The sequence below is a fragment of the Halichoeres trimaculatus genome, unplaced genomic scaffold (genome assembly GCF_033239565.1).
Source record: "Halichoeres trimaculatus isolate MK-OKI-2021-1 unplaced genomic scaffold, fHalTri1.1 fHalTri1_scaffold_17, whole genome shotgun sequence".
Taxonomy (NCBI): Eukaryota; Metazoa; Chordata; class Actinopteri; order Labriformes; family Labridae; genus Halichoeres; species Halichoeres trimaculatus.
The window spans coordinates 13,102,043-13,118,718 of record NW_027437195.1 but is presented as its reverse complement, the minus strand read 5'-3'; the positions used below and the strand labels follow the sequence as shown (position 1 = coordinate 13,118,718).

Genomic DNA, 16,676 nt, shown 5'->3' with positions numbered 1-16,676 from the left:
TTGCTTTCCTTTGCTTTCCACATATGAATATGCGCATGCTGACACACCCACAGACTCTTCTACATCTTATTATTTGAACGGTTCATTAGCGTCATGTTCCTTTAAGTGAGGGGCTTTTTGGATGAATTGTTTTACCAACATTGCCCTGACCCTTTGGTCGGCCCTCTGTTAGTGTGTTAGAGTGCATACATGTGTGTGGGATGTTTTTTTTTACTGTGAAACTGCACATCCCCTGAGCGTTACTAAGTGAATATATTAGTGGTGAAGTGAACGTGGGGGTGAGTCAGCCCCTTATAGGTCAACTGTCGCCCTGCATCTCAGTCACAAGGCTGTGTTTGCTTCCTCTCCTCTGCTCTTTGTAAGGCTTGTAGGCCAGTGTACATAGTCTTAGAATTACTATATTTACTTAAGATCTAAGTTAAGAGGAACAGTACAGTCTCCATTTGTTTGAGAAAAATACATTTGAAAACCTTTCTGCCCTACCAAGCTTTGAAATTGAAAGTAAATGAGCCCATATCCTCCAAACCACAATGAAATATAATAGAGTACTTCTTAGTGGTGAAGGTGACAGCTCCTCTCTACGGCACGTACCTGAACTCCTGGAAAAGAGAGAAAAAATAGAACCACACGCCCACCTTCCCTCATATCTCAAACAAACACACGCACATTCAAAACGGCTGAAAGCAGTTTTTAGCAACTTGTGTGGCAACACAACATCCATGAGGGGCTGTGAAGAGTCACTGTAGGACACGGCGTGAAGGGAAAATAAGTCGAGCTAATTCCTGTAGCAGGAGAGGGCCAGTACAACCTTCCTAATCTGATGGAGAATGTGTAATCGGTTAATAACCTTAGCCATTTTTCTATGATTAACGATAGGAACTAACAGGGGCTGTCCAGACTGATGCAAAGCAGCAGGGGAAGAGAAGTGTGTAACAAAGATTGCTGTTGCAGATATTGACTCAAAGCTAACACACAAAGTGTAGCTATAAATGACTTTCACACTAGTTCTGGAGAGAAAACTTCAAGTTTCACCTCAAGCTGTGAGTCGAGGCCACGGCCTCCTCAGCCCTCTGACAGACGCAGAGTAGAAAACAAAACAAGAAGTGTTTTGGACTAAAGCGTGTGTTTGTAACTGTCAGTTTAACAACCCCAATCCTGTGTTTTCAATGCTGTTTGATCACCGGCAAATTGAATTTGGAGCCTGCAGCCTTGTGACTATGTTTTTTAGCTTCATCATTTCTTCCTCCTCGGTATCAGGAGTCACTTGTTCCTTGTTTTAGCAGCTATTAGAGACTTAATGGCTTTTGCTAACCTAGCTCTCTCCTGCTTCATGGTTATTGCTTTAAAGCGCTGCTGCCATTTCCAAAGACTGTTAATGGGTTTTAGTATTTTTCATCTTCTTGATGTTGTTTAGAGTCATTACATTACATTTAGCTGTTTAGTGGAAGTCTTTTAGGAGCGTTACCGTGTGACTGAGCCGAGTGCAGCTTCTGGAGGTTGTTCAAGGACACTGTTGTTGGACACACAGCTGTTGCTATGAATTCTTTTGTGATTTTGGTAATCCACTCACCTTTTTCATTTTGGTTCTCAGTATGGACTGTGTTGAACGGTTGGTAGTCTTCTTTGGTGACCTCTGTGTGATTGTGAGCATTTCTGCTGTTTTTTTTCTTGTTCATAAACAAAACTGGGTGGCTTTGGGTTTTGAGCTATTGATCTGACAATAAGGCAGTTTGAATGTGTCTTCTTTGAGGAGGTGATGGTTAAGCTTAGTGAGGTAAAGCAGGCACCCAATGTACGAAGGCTGCAGGTTCCCGCTTTATGAGTACAACACTATGGTGACTGCAGGGCTGTGTCAGAAAGCTGGAGACTACTAATGAAGAATGAGTTAATCAAAACCAATCAGTTTACGGTTTACAGTTTCATTTAGCAGACGCTTTTGTCCAAAGTTGGGGGGATACAATAATAAACAAGCCAACAAACCACAATCAATTGCTGCAACAGTATACCTCAATCTTCAACAACATTCAGTAATAGTGCTAAAAAATCACAAGAGCTGAGTCTTAGACCTACTGACTCATTCTTCCCCTGAGGGCAAAGAGGAGAAGGGTCAGCTTAAGTGCACAAGTGTTCCTTGAACAGATAAGTTTTCAGACATCTCTTAAAAGTAGAAAGGGACTCTAGGGATTGTAGAGTTAGGTAATTCATTCCACCATTTGGGAACAACAGTGGAGAAGAGTCTGGCTAGAGATTTGGAGCAGTGCTGAGCTGGGAGCACCAGGTGTCTTTCACAATCAGAGCGTAGTGGGCGAGAGGGAGTGTAAACCTGGGTGAGGGACCCCAGGAAGACAGGAGCTGTTCTTGTTAAGGTTTTGTGAGCCAGAAGAAGAGCTTTGAATTTGATTCAAACTGCTACTGGAAGCCAGTGAAGCGAGATTATGTTGTGAAACATTGTCTGTATCTCTGAGCATATCTTCAATTTTTTTTAATATACTTGATTTTTATTATTTTACAGCAATTATACAACAGACAACTTAAGACAGACAGGTGTCGTCATGAGTAAATTAAAGTTTATTTTTCTTACCATATCATCCCATACCGTAAAAGAAGGAAGCATGAGCTTAATAACAAAAATGATACATATACATATATACATATATATGTATATACATACACATACACACACATGCATCCGTACATGTTTTATACACATACAAAAACAAACACATGTACACACATATTCACATATTCACATACATACACACACATGATCACATTCATATAGCTTAAGTGAGAAAAGAAACACATGCATAAGTAAAAACAAAAGGAGAATAGGGGGAGTTGTAGCAAATGTTTTCTTTAGTGTTCAAGAATGATTTTAAAATCCTCAAAGATCAAGAAAGATGGTTGTTTGCTACAATGTAAGGCCAGAAGCAAAATAAAGAAAACAAAAAACTAAACAAAAAAATATCATTTCATACTCATATAGGTTTTCCAAATTTTTCCAAAACAATTCATCTCTTCCGCTCGCTTGTCTTAAAGAGAAACTAAGTTGTTCCATACAGTGAATTTATCTTCAAGGACTTTTGAAGGACAGTTAGTGCAGAGGCGACAGTGTCAGCGAGTTTATCTAATCATTAATTTTCTATTCTGACAGAGCGGCGTGTTTGGAAAAAGAAAGAGTTCTGCTTTTCGCTTGATGGGGTTAATGTATTTGGACCAAATAGCGTACGGGGGCGGGCCCCTCAGAGAGTTTATTCCTGGACGCACAGATCCCGATTTCAGCTTGAGAAAAAAAGTGTCACTGGTCCACTGAGCAGGTTCCTGCCCTGCTCTGACATCTGGTGCCCTGTCTGTGCCAGGATGCCCCCTCCGCACTTGAGAGTGTGTTTCTGGCGCTGCACCTGAATCCTCTGTTCATTACAAACACCCACACATACAAACACACAAACTTTTGCATGTTGTACACCTCAGAAGAACTCTACGTGCATGTACAAACTGGTTAAATTAACGCTGGATGTAACTGAAACAAGCACTTATTCAAACCCTTTTTTTACCTTAACAAGCATTTTGTGGCTAAACATGCGCACATGCATCTCAAATCACATGTAAAAAGGTTACGCACACACACACAAACACACACAGAGCTCTCACACCAGTGCAAGAACATATGTCACCCACTACTCCTCTGAGAATCAGTGTAATTAATCAGGCCCTGGGATGCAGGCTGCGTTCAACAAACACACATATTCATACACACAAACACACATGCACTCATGCAGCGCAGGAAGCAAAACACAGCCGAGAACGTGTTCTCAGGTAAAACTGAAGTCACATCTTTTCTTTGTTCTCGTCTCTGAAAGTAGAGGTGTATCATTTTCTGAATCTTGATGTGCTGTACTTTTTCTGCCACGGTGTGTGCATCAACTCTTCCTCTTATCCCCTCCGCTTTGTCTGCCAGGCCTTGCTTTCATCCTGCAGACAATCCCCTTTACAGAGACGTGCCTAGAGCCAGGCACTTCTCGGACACTTCAAAACTTTTTTCCCTCCCTTCAGTAATCGCGCTTTGAATGAATATGTAGCCAGGCAATTCATCCTTAATTAGAGAGACTCTTATCCCAAGTACTGAAACATTAAGATGACGCTCTCTTCATTCAGGATTACTTTAATTGGCACAATTATTGTAATTTGGTTCCAATTATGTGCAGGGATAAAAGTGATGTTCCAAAGCTTATGCGGGTGATTCCCTTTATGTGGAATCCTTTAATAAGCTCTTAAATATCTGGCTGCAAAATGCCCTATTATGTATTCTAGATCCTGTTCTTTTCTTACAATTTATACTTTTGAACCTTTCCAGCACTCAAAGGAGAATTCTTTATTCTTATATTCAATTGTTCAGGCCAATACCCGTCGTGTGCCGTGACACTCTTTCAACTCAAAGCAGGACAAAAGCTTGAAAAAATATTTTTCCATTTTCTCTCCTCTGCGGAAGCTCGTTGTTGCAGTGTTAATCCCGACAGGAGACGTTTCAGTGAAGGATGGAGTGAAACTGGTAAGGACATTGTTTCAGCATGAGGATATGTGTGTGTGAGTTTGTATAGGATGGTGCGAATCTGCCGATGTCTCTATAGAGTTCAGGCTTCATTGCTGATAGGACACCAGGAGTGATTCTACACACCAGTGTGCTGAAAGACCACCTGACTGATGAGCAGATAAAGAAAGACAGGGAGGAAAAAGAGAGTGGGGTGGGTGTGAGATAAAGATGTAAAAAAAAAAGGAAGGGAGCGTTTGGATAAGATAAGAAAAGACATTTAAAAAGTGAGAAGAAAGGGAGTCTGGTGTCAGGAGGTAAGATGAGGTAAAGGAACCAAAGGCTGCTATCAGAATCCCTGCAACACAAATTCGCTGTTGGTACATTCATGTTTTATGTGGATTGAAAGTGGGATAGTCCAGTCATTGAATTCACAGGCTGCTTTGGATGTGTACTGCATCAATGTTGCACTGTTTTTGTTACGAGAGTGCTGGGTTGTTTCTTTTTTTACCTAAAATGCAGGACACAGATGCAGGTGATGATTTGAAGAGATTTAATTCATAGACTGTATAATTGACATAGTCTCCCTGACATCACCCGTATGTTTCTGAATCAGAGTTTTGAAGCAGATTGGCTATCGTGGACATATTAGCAGGGACGGGGACTTTGAGTACAGCTTTGGGGCGCCCATTGGTCACGTGAGCTGAGCTTGTTCTGATTGGGCAAGCTCATGATCTCAATATCCTCTTAACTGAGAGTTAGAACTCCTCCCCCACCGCACAGTGTGTGCTGATAGTGAAATTAGCGATTCAGACTGGAGAAGTTGTTTTGAACCAGGCTGTAAATGGGTTAATTTCTGCTACGAAAACAGCTTTTGTTGGCTTGGTGTGTATGTGAGCCAGCCTCAAGCGGACGATTGAGAAACAGCAGATTTTAGCACTTCCACATTGTCTCATAATTTTACACCGGAGGTTGCAGCTTGGTTTTAATAAATCAGTGGTTACACACCGGCAGGGCTGGTTTAGGAGGGGAGTGAGGCATCATAAGAGGTGGGCTGAGTGGACAAATCTGTGGCTGTAGAGCTGAAGGCAACAAACTTGATCCTGGAGTACAAGAGGAATGAGAAAGGATGAATGTGGAAGAAAACAATATCTTAAGTGCAAAGAAGACTTGTTTGGCTGTTTTTCCTGTGTTGGTAGGCCGAACAGCCAAGCAATGAATGACTAAAGTACAAGAGTAAACAGTAAATGCACCGCAGGCTGCTGACAGAAGAAACAGGTTGATGACTTTAGAAGCCGCTTACTGTTGAGGGTGGCCACATACAAAGACAGATAGAGAGAAAAATCAAAAGCAAACAAACTGCAGGAGAAATGCTTGGAACAAGGTCAGAAACTTGTAGCACAGGCCATGATAGTCTTTTCTCCATCCATCAGGTGTTAACTGTTGGTAACACTGGTGTGGATCAGCCACATCCAGCTCCACCTTTACCATCTCTGAGCTGAGCTGCTAAAAATGCAGTGTTAGCAGGTGACATAGGGCAAAAAGTGCATTGATGTCATTACGGCGTCCTTTCTTTCGAGGCTGCGACATGAGGATAGAAAAACGTCATGCAGCGTTCTTTGTTTGGAAATCCTTAAAGCCTTTTCATTTCTGCCTGTAAGCTGAGGTTGAAGGATTAGTCTAATTAGTCTGAAACAAGAGAACTCTTCTGTTCCCCTTTCTGTACGAGGCATAAAGCATCATTTCAAAGCCACGAAAGCCTTCACCACACCTCAGACTGGCCTGGTCCGTCTGTCTGTCTGTCTGTCTGTGACAAAAGGGTTGGATTAATATCTGAAAACAACACTGAGAGAAGAGTAAAAGAGGAGAAGGCTGAGGAGTAGATACTGGAGTGCTTCTGTGGTGTGGTGCATTAGTACTGATCTCCCTCCCTCTCTGCTGTCTCTCTGTGCTGGAAACTGCTGGAAGGTGGGAGGCTGATTATAAATAGCAGCGCAGGGTTGCAAGAGGGTCAGCGCTGACCTTTAAGTGGACGAGATTTGCCTCTCAGACGCCCCGGGAACCAAAGGCCCACTTGATAGCTGCAGACCGCATACATATGTAGATACAGGCGCTCAAACGGTCAGAAGTCAATGGAGGTCAGGCCTTTTAAGGGGGTGTAGAAACCTCTCTGAAATTACAAAAAAGGACGAAGAGTGAGCGAACAAGCCCAAAGAAGGTGATTTGGAGATCAGGCCTATATTGGGAGAGAGCAGCAGTGTCCTTTTCCTCCCCATCTTTGCTGTTTTAGCAGCTTCTAATTTGGCACGTGCCTCGAGACGCCGTATAGCTCCAGGATTAGGTTATCAGATTTGTCTGCAGAAATGTGTTTCAGGCTCCAAAGAAAGGTTTTCCCCACTGCTGCTGACTCAGACTCAAACTGGGGCAGAGAAGCATTTGTGAAATCAGTTTTCCCTTGCAAACATGCTCCCTTTGTCTGGCTCTTTCTGTCCCATGATCATGTGCTCAATGATGTTCCTCTATCCCTCTCACATCTTATTTTGGATGCACACATCCAACTCTGCAAAGTTAATCTGAGGATTACTGAGAATCCAAAGCCTTATTTGTCACATTCATCACTCACTGTATGGATTTTAGCTCCTTAACAGACTTATTCCAGATGTATTATGTGCTGTAGAGGAGCCCATTTGTGTTCACTTAAGCAATCCACCGCACTTAACTCTGTATCATATGGCCAATCAGCTGCCCATTACAGCGATCTAACAGCCACATGTGCTGATTTTTACTCCATAGTGCAATTAGTGTCACAATGGACGAACCCTGCCACGGCCCAAGGATGCTCCAACTCTCCTCTGGAAGATAAATCACCAAACTGAGGTTAAGTGTTTTCTACTATTTGTCAAGAATGAGGCCTGTGCTGCTCTGAGTGGAGAGTTCAGCTAAGGTTTTTGGGGTCTGGAACACGGAGGCTCCATTTCGGCGCTACACATGAGTTTAATCAACATTTCGGGGAACCACTGAAAGTCCTGAGCCTGTCTCAAAAAGGAGGCTGCTCGCTCCGGAGCAACTCGGTTTTTATCAGCCTGGTGTGTTTCCCATTACTCTGCTTCTCTCTGTGGTTTGCTTTGGGATGCACAGGTCCAGCTCACTACAAGAGAGTTTCAATTACTGGACTAAACTTTGCCACGAATGTATATAGAAAGCAGGCGCTGCCACAAGTCGTCAGTTGGCAACGCCGAGACGAAGAGGCAAGAAAAAAGAGAAGATAGAGACAGAGGGTGTCCACACTGTGCAAAGCATTTGACTCAAATCAAGAAAATGCGTCTGTGTTCTGCGGAGACAAAGAACATGGCGTCATGTAAAGTGAAAACATATTTCTGCTCTCCCCCTCTGCCTTTGGGGTTGTGGAGGCTTTGGCAGCTCCCGCTATAACAATAACCTCTCTCAGCATTGATGCCACGCGCCAGCTTGCTGCTCTGTCCGCCTGTCCACTTTTTTCCCAGAGAAGGCCTCGCTGGGTTCATCCACACACTTGGCAGAAGACGTACCAACGGCTCTGACAAAACTCTTAACCAGGAGAGGAATGTGCCGGACTCGGGCCTGGATAACTTCTTCACCCACACACCGTGTTTTACTGCGCTCAGTGTCTGACACTGAAACTCTTGAGCTTCTCAAACACAATGGGTCTGTTCTGCAAGCATCTCTCTCTGTCTTTGGGCCCCTTTATGGAAATGTTTGGCAGCAAGACCACCTCTTTGTGGCACGTGTGTGTGTGTGTGTGTGTGCACGTCATCTGTAAGCACAGAGGGCAGCTGTAAAGCAAAGTCAAGTGGTACATTCATACTCTGAGTGCCCAAATAGCGGACGGATGGGATAGAGCGATGGATTCTGCTCGTTCCTGTCAGCTGCAGAAAGTGGGAGGTTGAGAGGAGAAGAAAGGCTATGCTCCAGTCAGCTTTGGGACTTATTAGCATTTGGATAAGCTCAGAAAGCTCCCAGCGGCCTCGCCACACAGAGAGTGGTCTGGCCTGAGCGCCTGTACTGCTGCAGCTATAAGCCGGGTCCTGTCAATGGAGCCATTGTGCAGGGACAGCCGCCGGGATGCCTGACGGCCTTTATCTCCCTGGTCCTTGGTCTGCTTGAAAGTCACACGCCGGCTTCCTTGGCACTCCAACCAGAGCATCCATCTTGTCATTTGGCAACTGATTGCTGATAAGAATGGCTTTGTTCATTTGGTCTGTTTTGTCTGTTCACTGAGGATGACTAACTCTGGAGTGATTTGTGTCAGTTGCTTAATGCCAAAGCCAACAACTCATCATTAGTGAAATGCAAAGCATGTCATTTGAAGTGGTCAAACCTCATTGACAAACTGCTGTTGTCATTTAATGGGTACTGTTTGTTCCATCACACCGGTCACTCTAGGCCTGTCACGATAATCAATAAATCGATTAACCGAACGATAAATAAAAACGTCCTTGGTAAGTTTGCCAGCCTCGATAAACTGACACGTGCATGTATGTTTGTTTTCTCCTCTCTTTCGACCAAAGAGGCTGAATGAGGAGATAGCTCACTACGTCTATCTTTCCTAACATTGGGGTGCATAGGTTCTATAGCGGATTAATAGCGGAGTGAGCATCTGTCAAAAATGCGATCTTTGGGGTGAAGACGGGGCTGCTCAGGCGTGCACACGGAGAGACCTGAAGCGAGCGTCCTGAGGGGTAAGGAGGAAACACACGCTAATATGAGTGATGGCACGAAAGATACGGTTCTTAAGCCGCCTGCCACAGTCCCAGTAAATGGAATGGTAAATGGACTTGAGCTTATATAGCGCTTTTCTAGTCAGTCCCAGTGTGGGAATATTTTGTTTTTTATCAGAATGAACAAAGTGTGAGCTCATGAACACCAACGAGCTGATATGTCGCATTTGTTTGAAAATAGTGGCGACGAAGAAGAAGAAGAGGGATGTGCAGTGGAGCCTTGTTCTTTGACAGTCCGCTCTTACTGAGGCTTTTGGTCGGCAAAGTAAATAGAAATAAAAGCACCAAACGGTGGGCGCTCAAAGACAGCTACATTGCCAAAGAAATGCAGCCCTTCAATACGGTTGAAAGCAAGAAATGTTCAAAATGTTTGACAGACAGTATGGATTGACTGGGAAAAAGTACATGTTACAAACAATTCAGGAACTGTATAAACTCCCTTTTATTTAGGCTACAGTTTTTATTGTTGGTTTTTTTTTTTTGAGTTTTTTTTTCTTTAGAGACAGGGTCTATGTTTTATTGTTTTTGATTAGTAGGTATTTTTTTCTAAAAGAGAGTCCAATTCATTTGGTTCCATTTCATTTTCATTGTATTTTTTTGTCTTTCTTGTTTGTTAAATTTATTATATTTTTTGTTTATTTTATATAAAAGATCCTGACCTTTTAATTACAGTTAAATACTCTCAAGAAATTAAAGTTTCTTGCTTTTGATATGGTGTACTCACTTTATTATCCCATTTATCATAATTACATCGATGAAAAAATGGAAAAAATATCAAAATAATATTGACAATAATATTGTTTATCGGCAATAATATTTTGGAAAATTATCGTCTAGCAAAATTTGTTATCGTGACAGGCCTAGGTCGCTCCAACAAGTCGGACTGAATTACTGTCATGGATTATCAGCTGTGAACTCATCAGAAATGTGTTTTTCACTAAACAATCCATTTCCTCCTCTGATCTTTACCCAACATCTTACAAGTCCCACTCTTCAGAGTGATGTACTTTCTGTCCAGCCGTCCGCTCCTGCAGTCAGCTGGGAACATCAGGAATGGACCTCTGACTCCCCTGCTCTCTCCCCTTTCTCTATCCATCTGTCTGGGTGGAACTCGCTGATGAATGTCCTTGATCTGTTCTTCACACCAGCCTTTGGTTGTCTTTGGAAGGTACTGCTGTTTGTGCTGCTGCAACTGATACCACGCACTGTACGACTGCAGGCCAGAGAAAACAGCAAGGTCAGGGAAGTGTGCGCTATTGCAGCTAGCTTCTTGGGTGCCAATGTTGTTGGGCGACGAACATGAGGATTTACTTGTATGTAGCTCTTGTCTTGGTTTTCCAACGGCAATTTACTATCATAATAACACCAGATGGACAAGTTCTTGCAGTTACAGCTATATTAACAACAATATTAGCGTTTGGGCTTCGGTAAATGTAGGAAATTGAGGACACCCTACAGATTTATCAACTTTTTTCTTCCTCATTGAGCTGTTTGAGACAAGACATTCACTTCCTTAGAAAGTCTATGGAGGAGTCCCTGGTTAAAGCAGAAGGAAGTTCCCTGTGTGTTTGTGTGTGTGTTTGTGTGAGAGAGTGTGTGTGTGTGTGTGTGTGTGTGTGTGTGTGTGTGTGTGTGTGTGTGTGTGTGTGTGAGTCACTGGCTCCTGTTGGTCTGTGTCTGCAGACCCACAAATAAACAGCACTAAGCCAGCTGGAAATGGGGAAAAGCACAGGCTTCTCTCAGTCTGTACACGGGTTAATACAGTTCATGGGAAAAGGAACCAAACACCCACACATACTGTACATGTGCTCTCACATGAAAACACATGCTCCACCCTTCATCTACGCCTTTCAATTTTACATCCTCACCGCCCAGGTGGACATGATGGATCTTATACTTCTTTTTTGCATGGTGTTTGAGTCAGCAGCACATTATATGTGTGTGTGTGTGTGTGTGTGTGCATGCAGGTAAACATCTGTGCCTCCAGACTCAGCCTCCTCGCATGCAGGGGTCACATGAGCTGGGTTCATCTGTGCCAACACCGAGAGCTTCCTTGACCTTTCGGGTCTTGTAAAAGGTTCGGGAGGAGGAAACACTGAGAGGGCTTTGTCCACTGGAACCCAGCTGTGCCACTGTGTCCTCACTGCTCACAGCCTATTCTCTCTTCTGTCAGTCTGTGTGTCTGTACTGGCAGGTGGGTTAAGACAGTGAGGTGATGCACCTGGGCTGGTCTCCTCCGAATCTTTGTTTGAGAACAAAACAGGATTGGGGAGAGGTGTTTGAATGAAACAAAGACACAAAAACAGATCCAGTCGAAATAATTCAAATCATACTTCTGAGTTCAAATTCATCAAAACAGGACACTTGAAAGAGAGTTTAGAAATGGGCAGGTGAGGTACAGCTATTCAGCCTTGAAACGCTGAAGTCAAACACATTTTGAGTCACTTACTTTTACTTTGCCTCTCCAGGACACCCACCATCCCTGTATTTCTTGCCAGACTTGTTACCACAAGGTCACAGGTTTGAGCTCTGCAACAGCAGATGTGTCCATCACCAGCCATCTGTCCTGTCAAAATGTCCTTGAGCACAAGACTGAACCCCTACCTGTTTGTTAACTGTAAGCAGAATAGGAGGAATATCAGCTGAAAACCTTGACTGTAGCTTGAAACTGGAGCAGCGTGCGACAGATCTTGTTTTTACCCACTCATCATGGTGAAAGTCATTGAATTGGCCTTATCCGGAACATTTTGCACAGTTTGCTAACTGGATTAGCTTAGTTGATAGTTTGGATTATTAGCTAATGGTACGCTCTGTTGAACCCTCGCCAAATGCTGACCGCACGCTGACTTCGCTAGCACGCTGCAGCGATAGCACTAATCATCCAATCTAGTCACAGAAAGGCCAGCCTGTGTTCCCTCGCAAAAACAGATCAGGCTTAAGGGGAAAACCCAGCTCGCCACCAGCACATGTTCTCAACATACCAGGACAGACTGAGTGATGGAAAGGAGGGAAGGTTCAGAGAGGAAAGCATCCAGAGAGAAAAAGATGAAGGGGTTTGGGTGAAAAATGGAAGCAGAGATGCAAAAAAATGTCTGCTCTCTACTGGAGTCTCCTCGTTCATCTGATAAGAGCGGCACATTGTGGTGATGAATGGCTAGTGTCAAAAGTCACTCTGAGTTTCATATTTTCATGTCTGTATGATAGGATTAACGAGAATTGCTGATTGCTCTGGGTGGTTGGTGTTTGCTTTTCTTGTAGCCTCTGCCTTGATTAAACTAATTTCTTTGCTTCATTTTCAGCCTGACTTCCTTTTGGATTCTCAGAATTCATCATTTCAGACATGATTTTGTCATCTCAAAACTTCCTGGAGCATTACTTCATATCTCATGGTGCCAGAGCTTAAGTTGTTTTTTGATAAAGTTAAACTGAAAACAGCGCCTATAGATTAATATGACATTCTCAAAGTAACATGACGTTATTTTCTCTGCTGCAAAAACAGGAAAACTTTATCTCACAATGATGGAACAATCTTCAAACTCAGTGTTTACTTAGTTTCTGGGACAACAAACATCATGTTAACTGTGGCAGCGCATCATGACGCGCTTCCGTCTGTTGCTTGCTAAATTACCCTGATTGTCATCTTCTCAGGTTTCCTCCTCTGCTGAGAAAAGATAACATCCCTCTCTCTATCTGTCCTCAAACATCCCCCCTTTCACTATCTCGCCTTCTCTAAATCCAGTTATCGCCCCGCTCTCATGATGATGATGACCGTTTGTTATCTCTTCAATCTAAACAGTGCTGCTTGTTATTTCCTCTTTTCTTTTTTTATTAGAATGTGATGCTTTGACTCCTTTTCTCTGGAGATGACAGAAGAAATTTCGAGTAATTTGTGTTTTACTTGTTGACCTGTTCATGTCAAATGCTGATTAACCTGCAAGATTGTTCTGTAAGCTTCTAGTTTCTACAAAATAGTCTTAAGAATTCTGTCTAATGGTAATTCACTTTCTTTTACCTTTTCAAATCTATGAACAACACAAAGAGCTGAAATTTCACAAACTGAGGGGCTTTTTTACACTCAGTGAGAAGATGAAACTAAATCTCCATTGACTTTCTTTTCTCTTTTCTCTTTTCTTCTAAAGAATTTCCAAAAACATCCCCACCACAAAAGATGTGGAGCCCCTCCTGGAGATTGATGGAGACATCCGCAGCTTTGAGGTCTTCCTCTCCTCCAGGACGCCCGTCCTCACTGCCCGAGATGTGGAAATGTTTCTGCCCTGCACTGTCAACCTGGACCCAAAACTCAGGGAGATCATTGCAGGTTCAAACACACTTTGTTTAGCTTGTTGAAAAAATGTATTTGTGGATATTAAGTCTTCAACCCACAGGGATCCTGATCATCTCAGGCCTCTTTGCAAAGAAACCATCTGGAGAACCAGCCCATTGGCTTGGCTATCATTTGCTGCGCACAGCGTCAACCATCACAAAGTTTATCCAGACTAGCTTTAACTAAACACTAATGCTGGTTAACGTGTCAGCAATAGGTCGACATATTTTAGTGCTTTGCGGATGAAGCACATACATGTTCCTCTGCCTGCAGCGCACTGAACCACCCCTTTCACTAAAAACTCACAAGACATTTTATTGGCCTGATCTTAATTTGAATTCAAAAAAGTTAATTTGTCCCTGGATTTTTGATTAATCATAGTCTAACTATAAAAAGTCAGGAATATCAGTGGGATAAAAAGTGTAGAGTAAACATTCATATAAATACTCCTTTAACATCAGCGTTTCCCACATATAAACAACATGTGGGTGGGCCGTCCAGATATATTTATGAGCACTTAAGTATATCCACCAAACATGTATGTATTTTACTTCCTTTATTTCCTGTTTACAATTACCATGAATGATCCATCAAACACCGTGCAGTCTTTCTGCATCGTAGCCTGTTGCTCACAGTGTAAAACTCTCTTGTTTACACAACAGCGTTTCACCTCAAAACGCTGAAACACAGTGAAAAAATCTGCGTTCACACGGAAACGCCAAGGGACTGAAAACGCTGTAGTAAGCATGCCAGGCTTTTAGGTGGCGCTATAACTGTCTTGTCCAAAAGCCGCTTTTGGTAGATCTCCACTGAAGAAGAGTTGAGCCGGTCATCTGGTGTATTTGGTAATACTAAGTGCAAAAGTGGAGCAACAGATGCACATTGTATTGAAAGACAGTCAGCGGATTGAGCAGATTGAGCAGCTCAAGCACAACACGGTAGTTCGCGACGATCATAACAGCGGTACTGTTGTCCTGTTGTATGTGCTCACACGAAGCATAGTGTGACGTCAGCATTTCCAGTAAAAACATTGGCTTATTGTTTACACGGCAACAGTGTCGGCAGCGTTTCAGAAAAATCCCACTCTGGAGGCCGTTTTTAAAAGTTTGAGTTTTAGGTCGGCTGAAACGCCATTTTCGTGTAAACGTGAGGCTGAAACGCAACAAAAATGTTGTGTTTCAGCCTAAAACCGTTGTTGTGTAAACGACCCCTTACTTTGCCAAGTTATTAACATCTGTCACCTGGCTCACCTGGATCACCTGACTGCAGAATGGCGCTGCAAGGTTGTGTTGTTGGTTGAAGTGAGACTTCAAAACGTACTTCTGATGAAGATTCTCTGACTAATAAAATTAGACATCTGCACGTTAGTCATCAAAGTTAACCAAAATCATGTCTCCAAACGTCAAAAAACGAAGTCACTTCATTGCTGTATTACCAAAGAAATGTATCACCTCCTGGATAAAAATTTTTGCATTTTGTTTTTTTACAAAGGCATAAACAAAACATATGAATTATGTACATATGAACTTAAAGGCTTAAAAACTTAAAGTCCATATGCATATAAATGAAGAGAGCTTTGATGTGTAAAGGTTGCAGATGAACACTGCACTGCAAGAACTAGAAAGTTTAAAGTTTAAAGCAGTTTCTTCTTCTTGGTTACTGCTCACATACTGACTGTTTTCTATTAAATTCAAGTCAATTTGTGAACAATTACAGAAATAGGTTTTTAAATTTTACCAACGGAGAAAATTAGAAAGGCAAAAGAACAAGAACAAATCAAATCAAGTTATTACCCAGTTTGTTTCAAGCCTGAAATGATACAGTTCCCAGACTTTTTATTTGAAATGAGGACATAGCATGTGTGCCTATGAATGTGTTGGGGACAGAGAGGTTGACTGTACAGTTTTTATGTAAAGAACACAAAAGGGTTTACTATACAATAGCACAGAGAAACAAAGAACTTTCCTCTTTGTGATGTGTCGCATTCATTGCCAGCTCATTTGGCAGTGACATTACTCATAACATTTCAGCCGGGTCTGCTCTAAAATCACCCGCTGCAGGGGCTCTCAGAAACCCACGGCTTGCTTCTCATTTCCAAACAATCAAATGTCGAGCAGGTTTCCACCACAGCGCTGAGGGACCGGGACAATATTTTCACTTGTGTCACCAATCTGCCTCCAGTGCTACACTGAATTTTCACAGCTAAGTAGTGACGGTGACGTCATAGTGCAGCAGCATTAAACTGAAATCCAGAGCTGCGCTGTACTTTTGCTACCGTGCGTCAGCGTCCATTCAGCCTGTACAGGAGTGTCAATGACGCCTGGTGTGAAGCTGTTACTTCATAGTGTTATGAGAGCACAGAAAACGCACAAACACACACACAAAGTCTGTTCCATTGAGCCAAGGTTGAGTCATGAAGGGCGCAGCTGACCGAGCTCCATGACCAGACGTCCAGTGGCTAAGTGAAAGTACAGGAGTCTGCTGGGAGTGTGTACCTACATCCACCAAAACATGTGTTTGTTTTTAGAAGAGTGTGGGTGCTTTCACTTTCACACATGTCCCAGAGTGACCAAGCATCCCTCCTCTCCTTCTGCGTCCGCTCGCTGCTCGGTGCCCGGCGTCCTGTGGCCAGCCAGTGGGCAGCGCTGTCAGTGATACCCGCCCATGAGCCTGACTCACATCATAAGGCCCCCATTGTGTTCGCAGGCTGGATTTGGTCTCACTCAGCGTGTCATTCAGCAGCCACTTGTATAACCAGGAGACATTCTGGTGCCTGCTTCTGTTTCTGGTTCTTACTTTCTTGCCAGCCACACAGAGCCACTCTGTTCTGTCTCCCGGCTTATTTCACTTTGATTTGGGAGGTTTTACCAAAGCTTCACTCCTCCGCTCCCTCTTGATTAGAAGTCATACTGATTTATGTGAAACAATTGTGGCAAGAAACTTCAACAAATCTATGATTTGACTTGATCTGCTTTTTTTTTTTTTGCTTTGTTTACACGGTTGAATTTATTTGTGAGGGACAGCAAGGGGCTCCATGTGCCAGAGTGATCACGTGGCCAGTTTAACA

General features: G+C 43.0%; 1 protein-coding gene across 5 annotated transcripts in view; it reads left to right on the top strand.

The window, feature by feature from the left end:
• The window catches only part of kidins220a (kinase D-interacting substrate 220a), a 52,932-nt gene that overhangs the window by 24,729 nt on the left and 11,527 nt on the right, over window positions 1–16,676 (top strand). For all 5 annotated transcript variants that reach the window (XM_074691990.1, XM_074691989.1, XM_074691988.1 and 2 more), the window contains exon 24: window positions 13,425–13,603. In XM_074691990.1, the coding sequence (XP_074548091.1) occupies window positions 13,425–13,603 (179 nt within the window). The remainder of the gene's footprint in view (window positions 1–13,424; window positions 13,604–16,676) is intronic.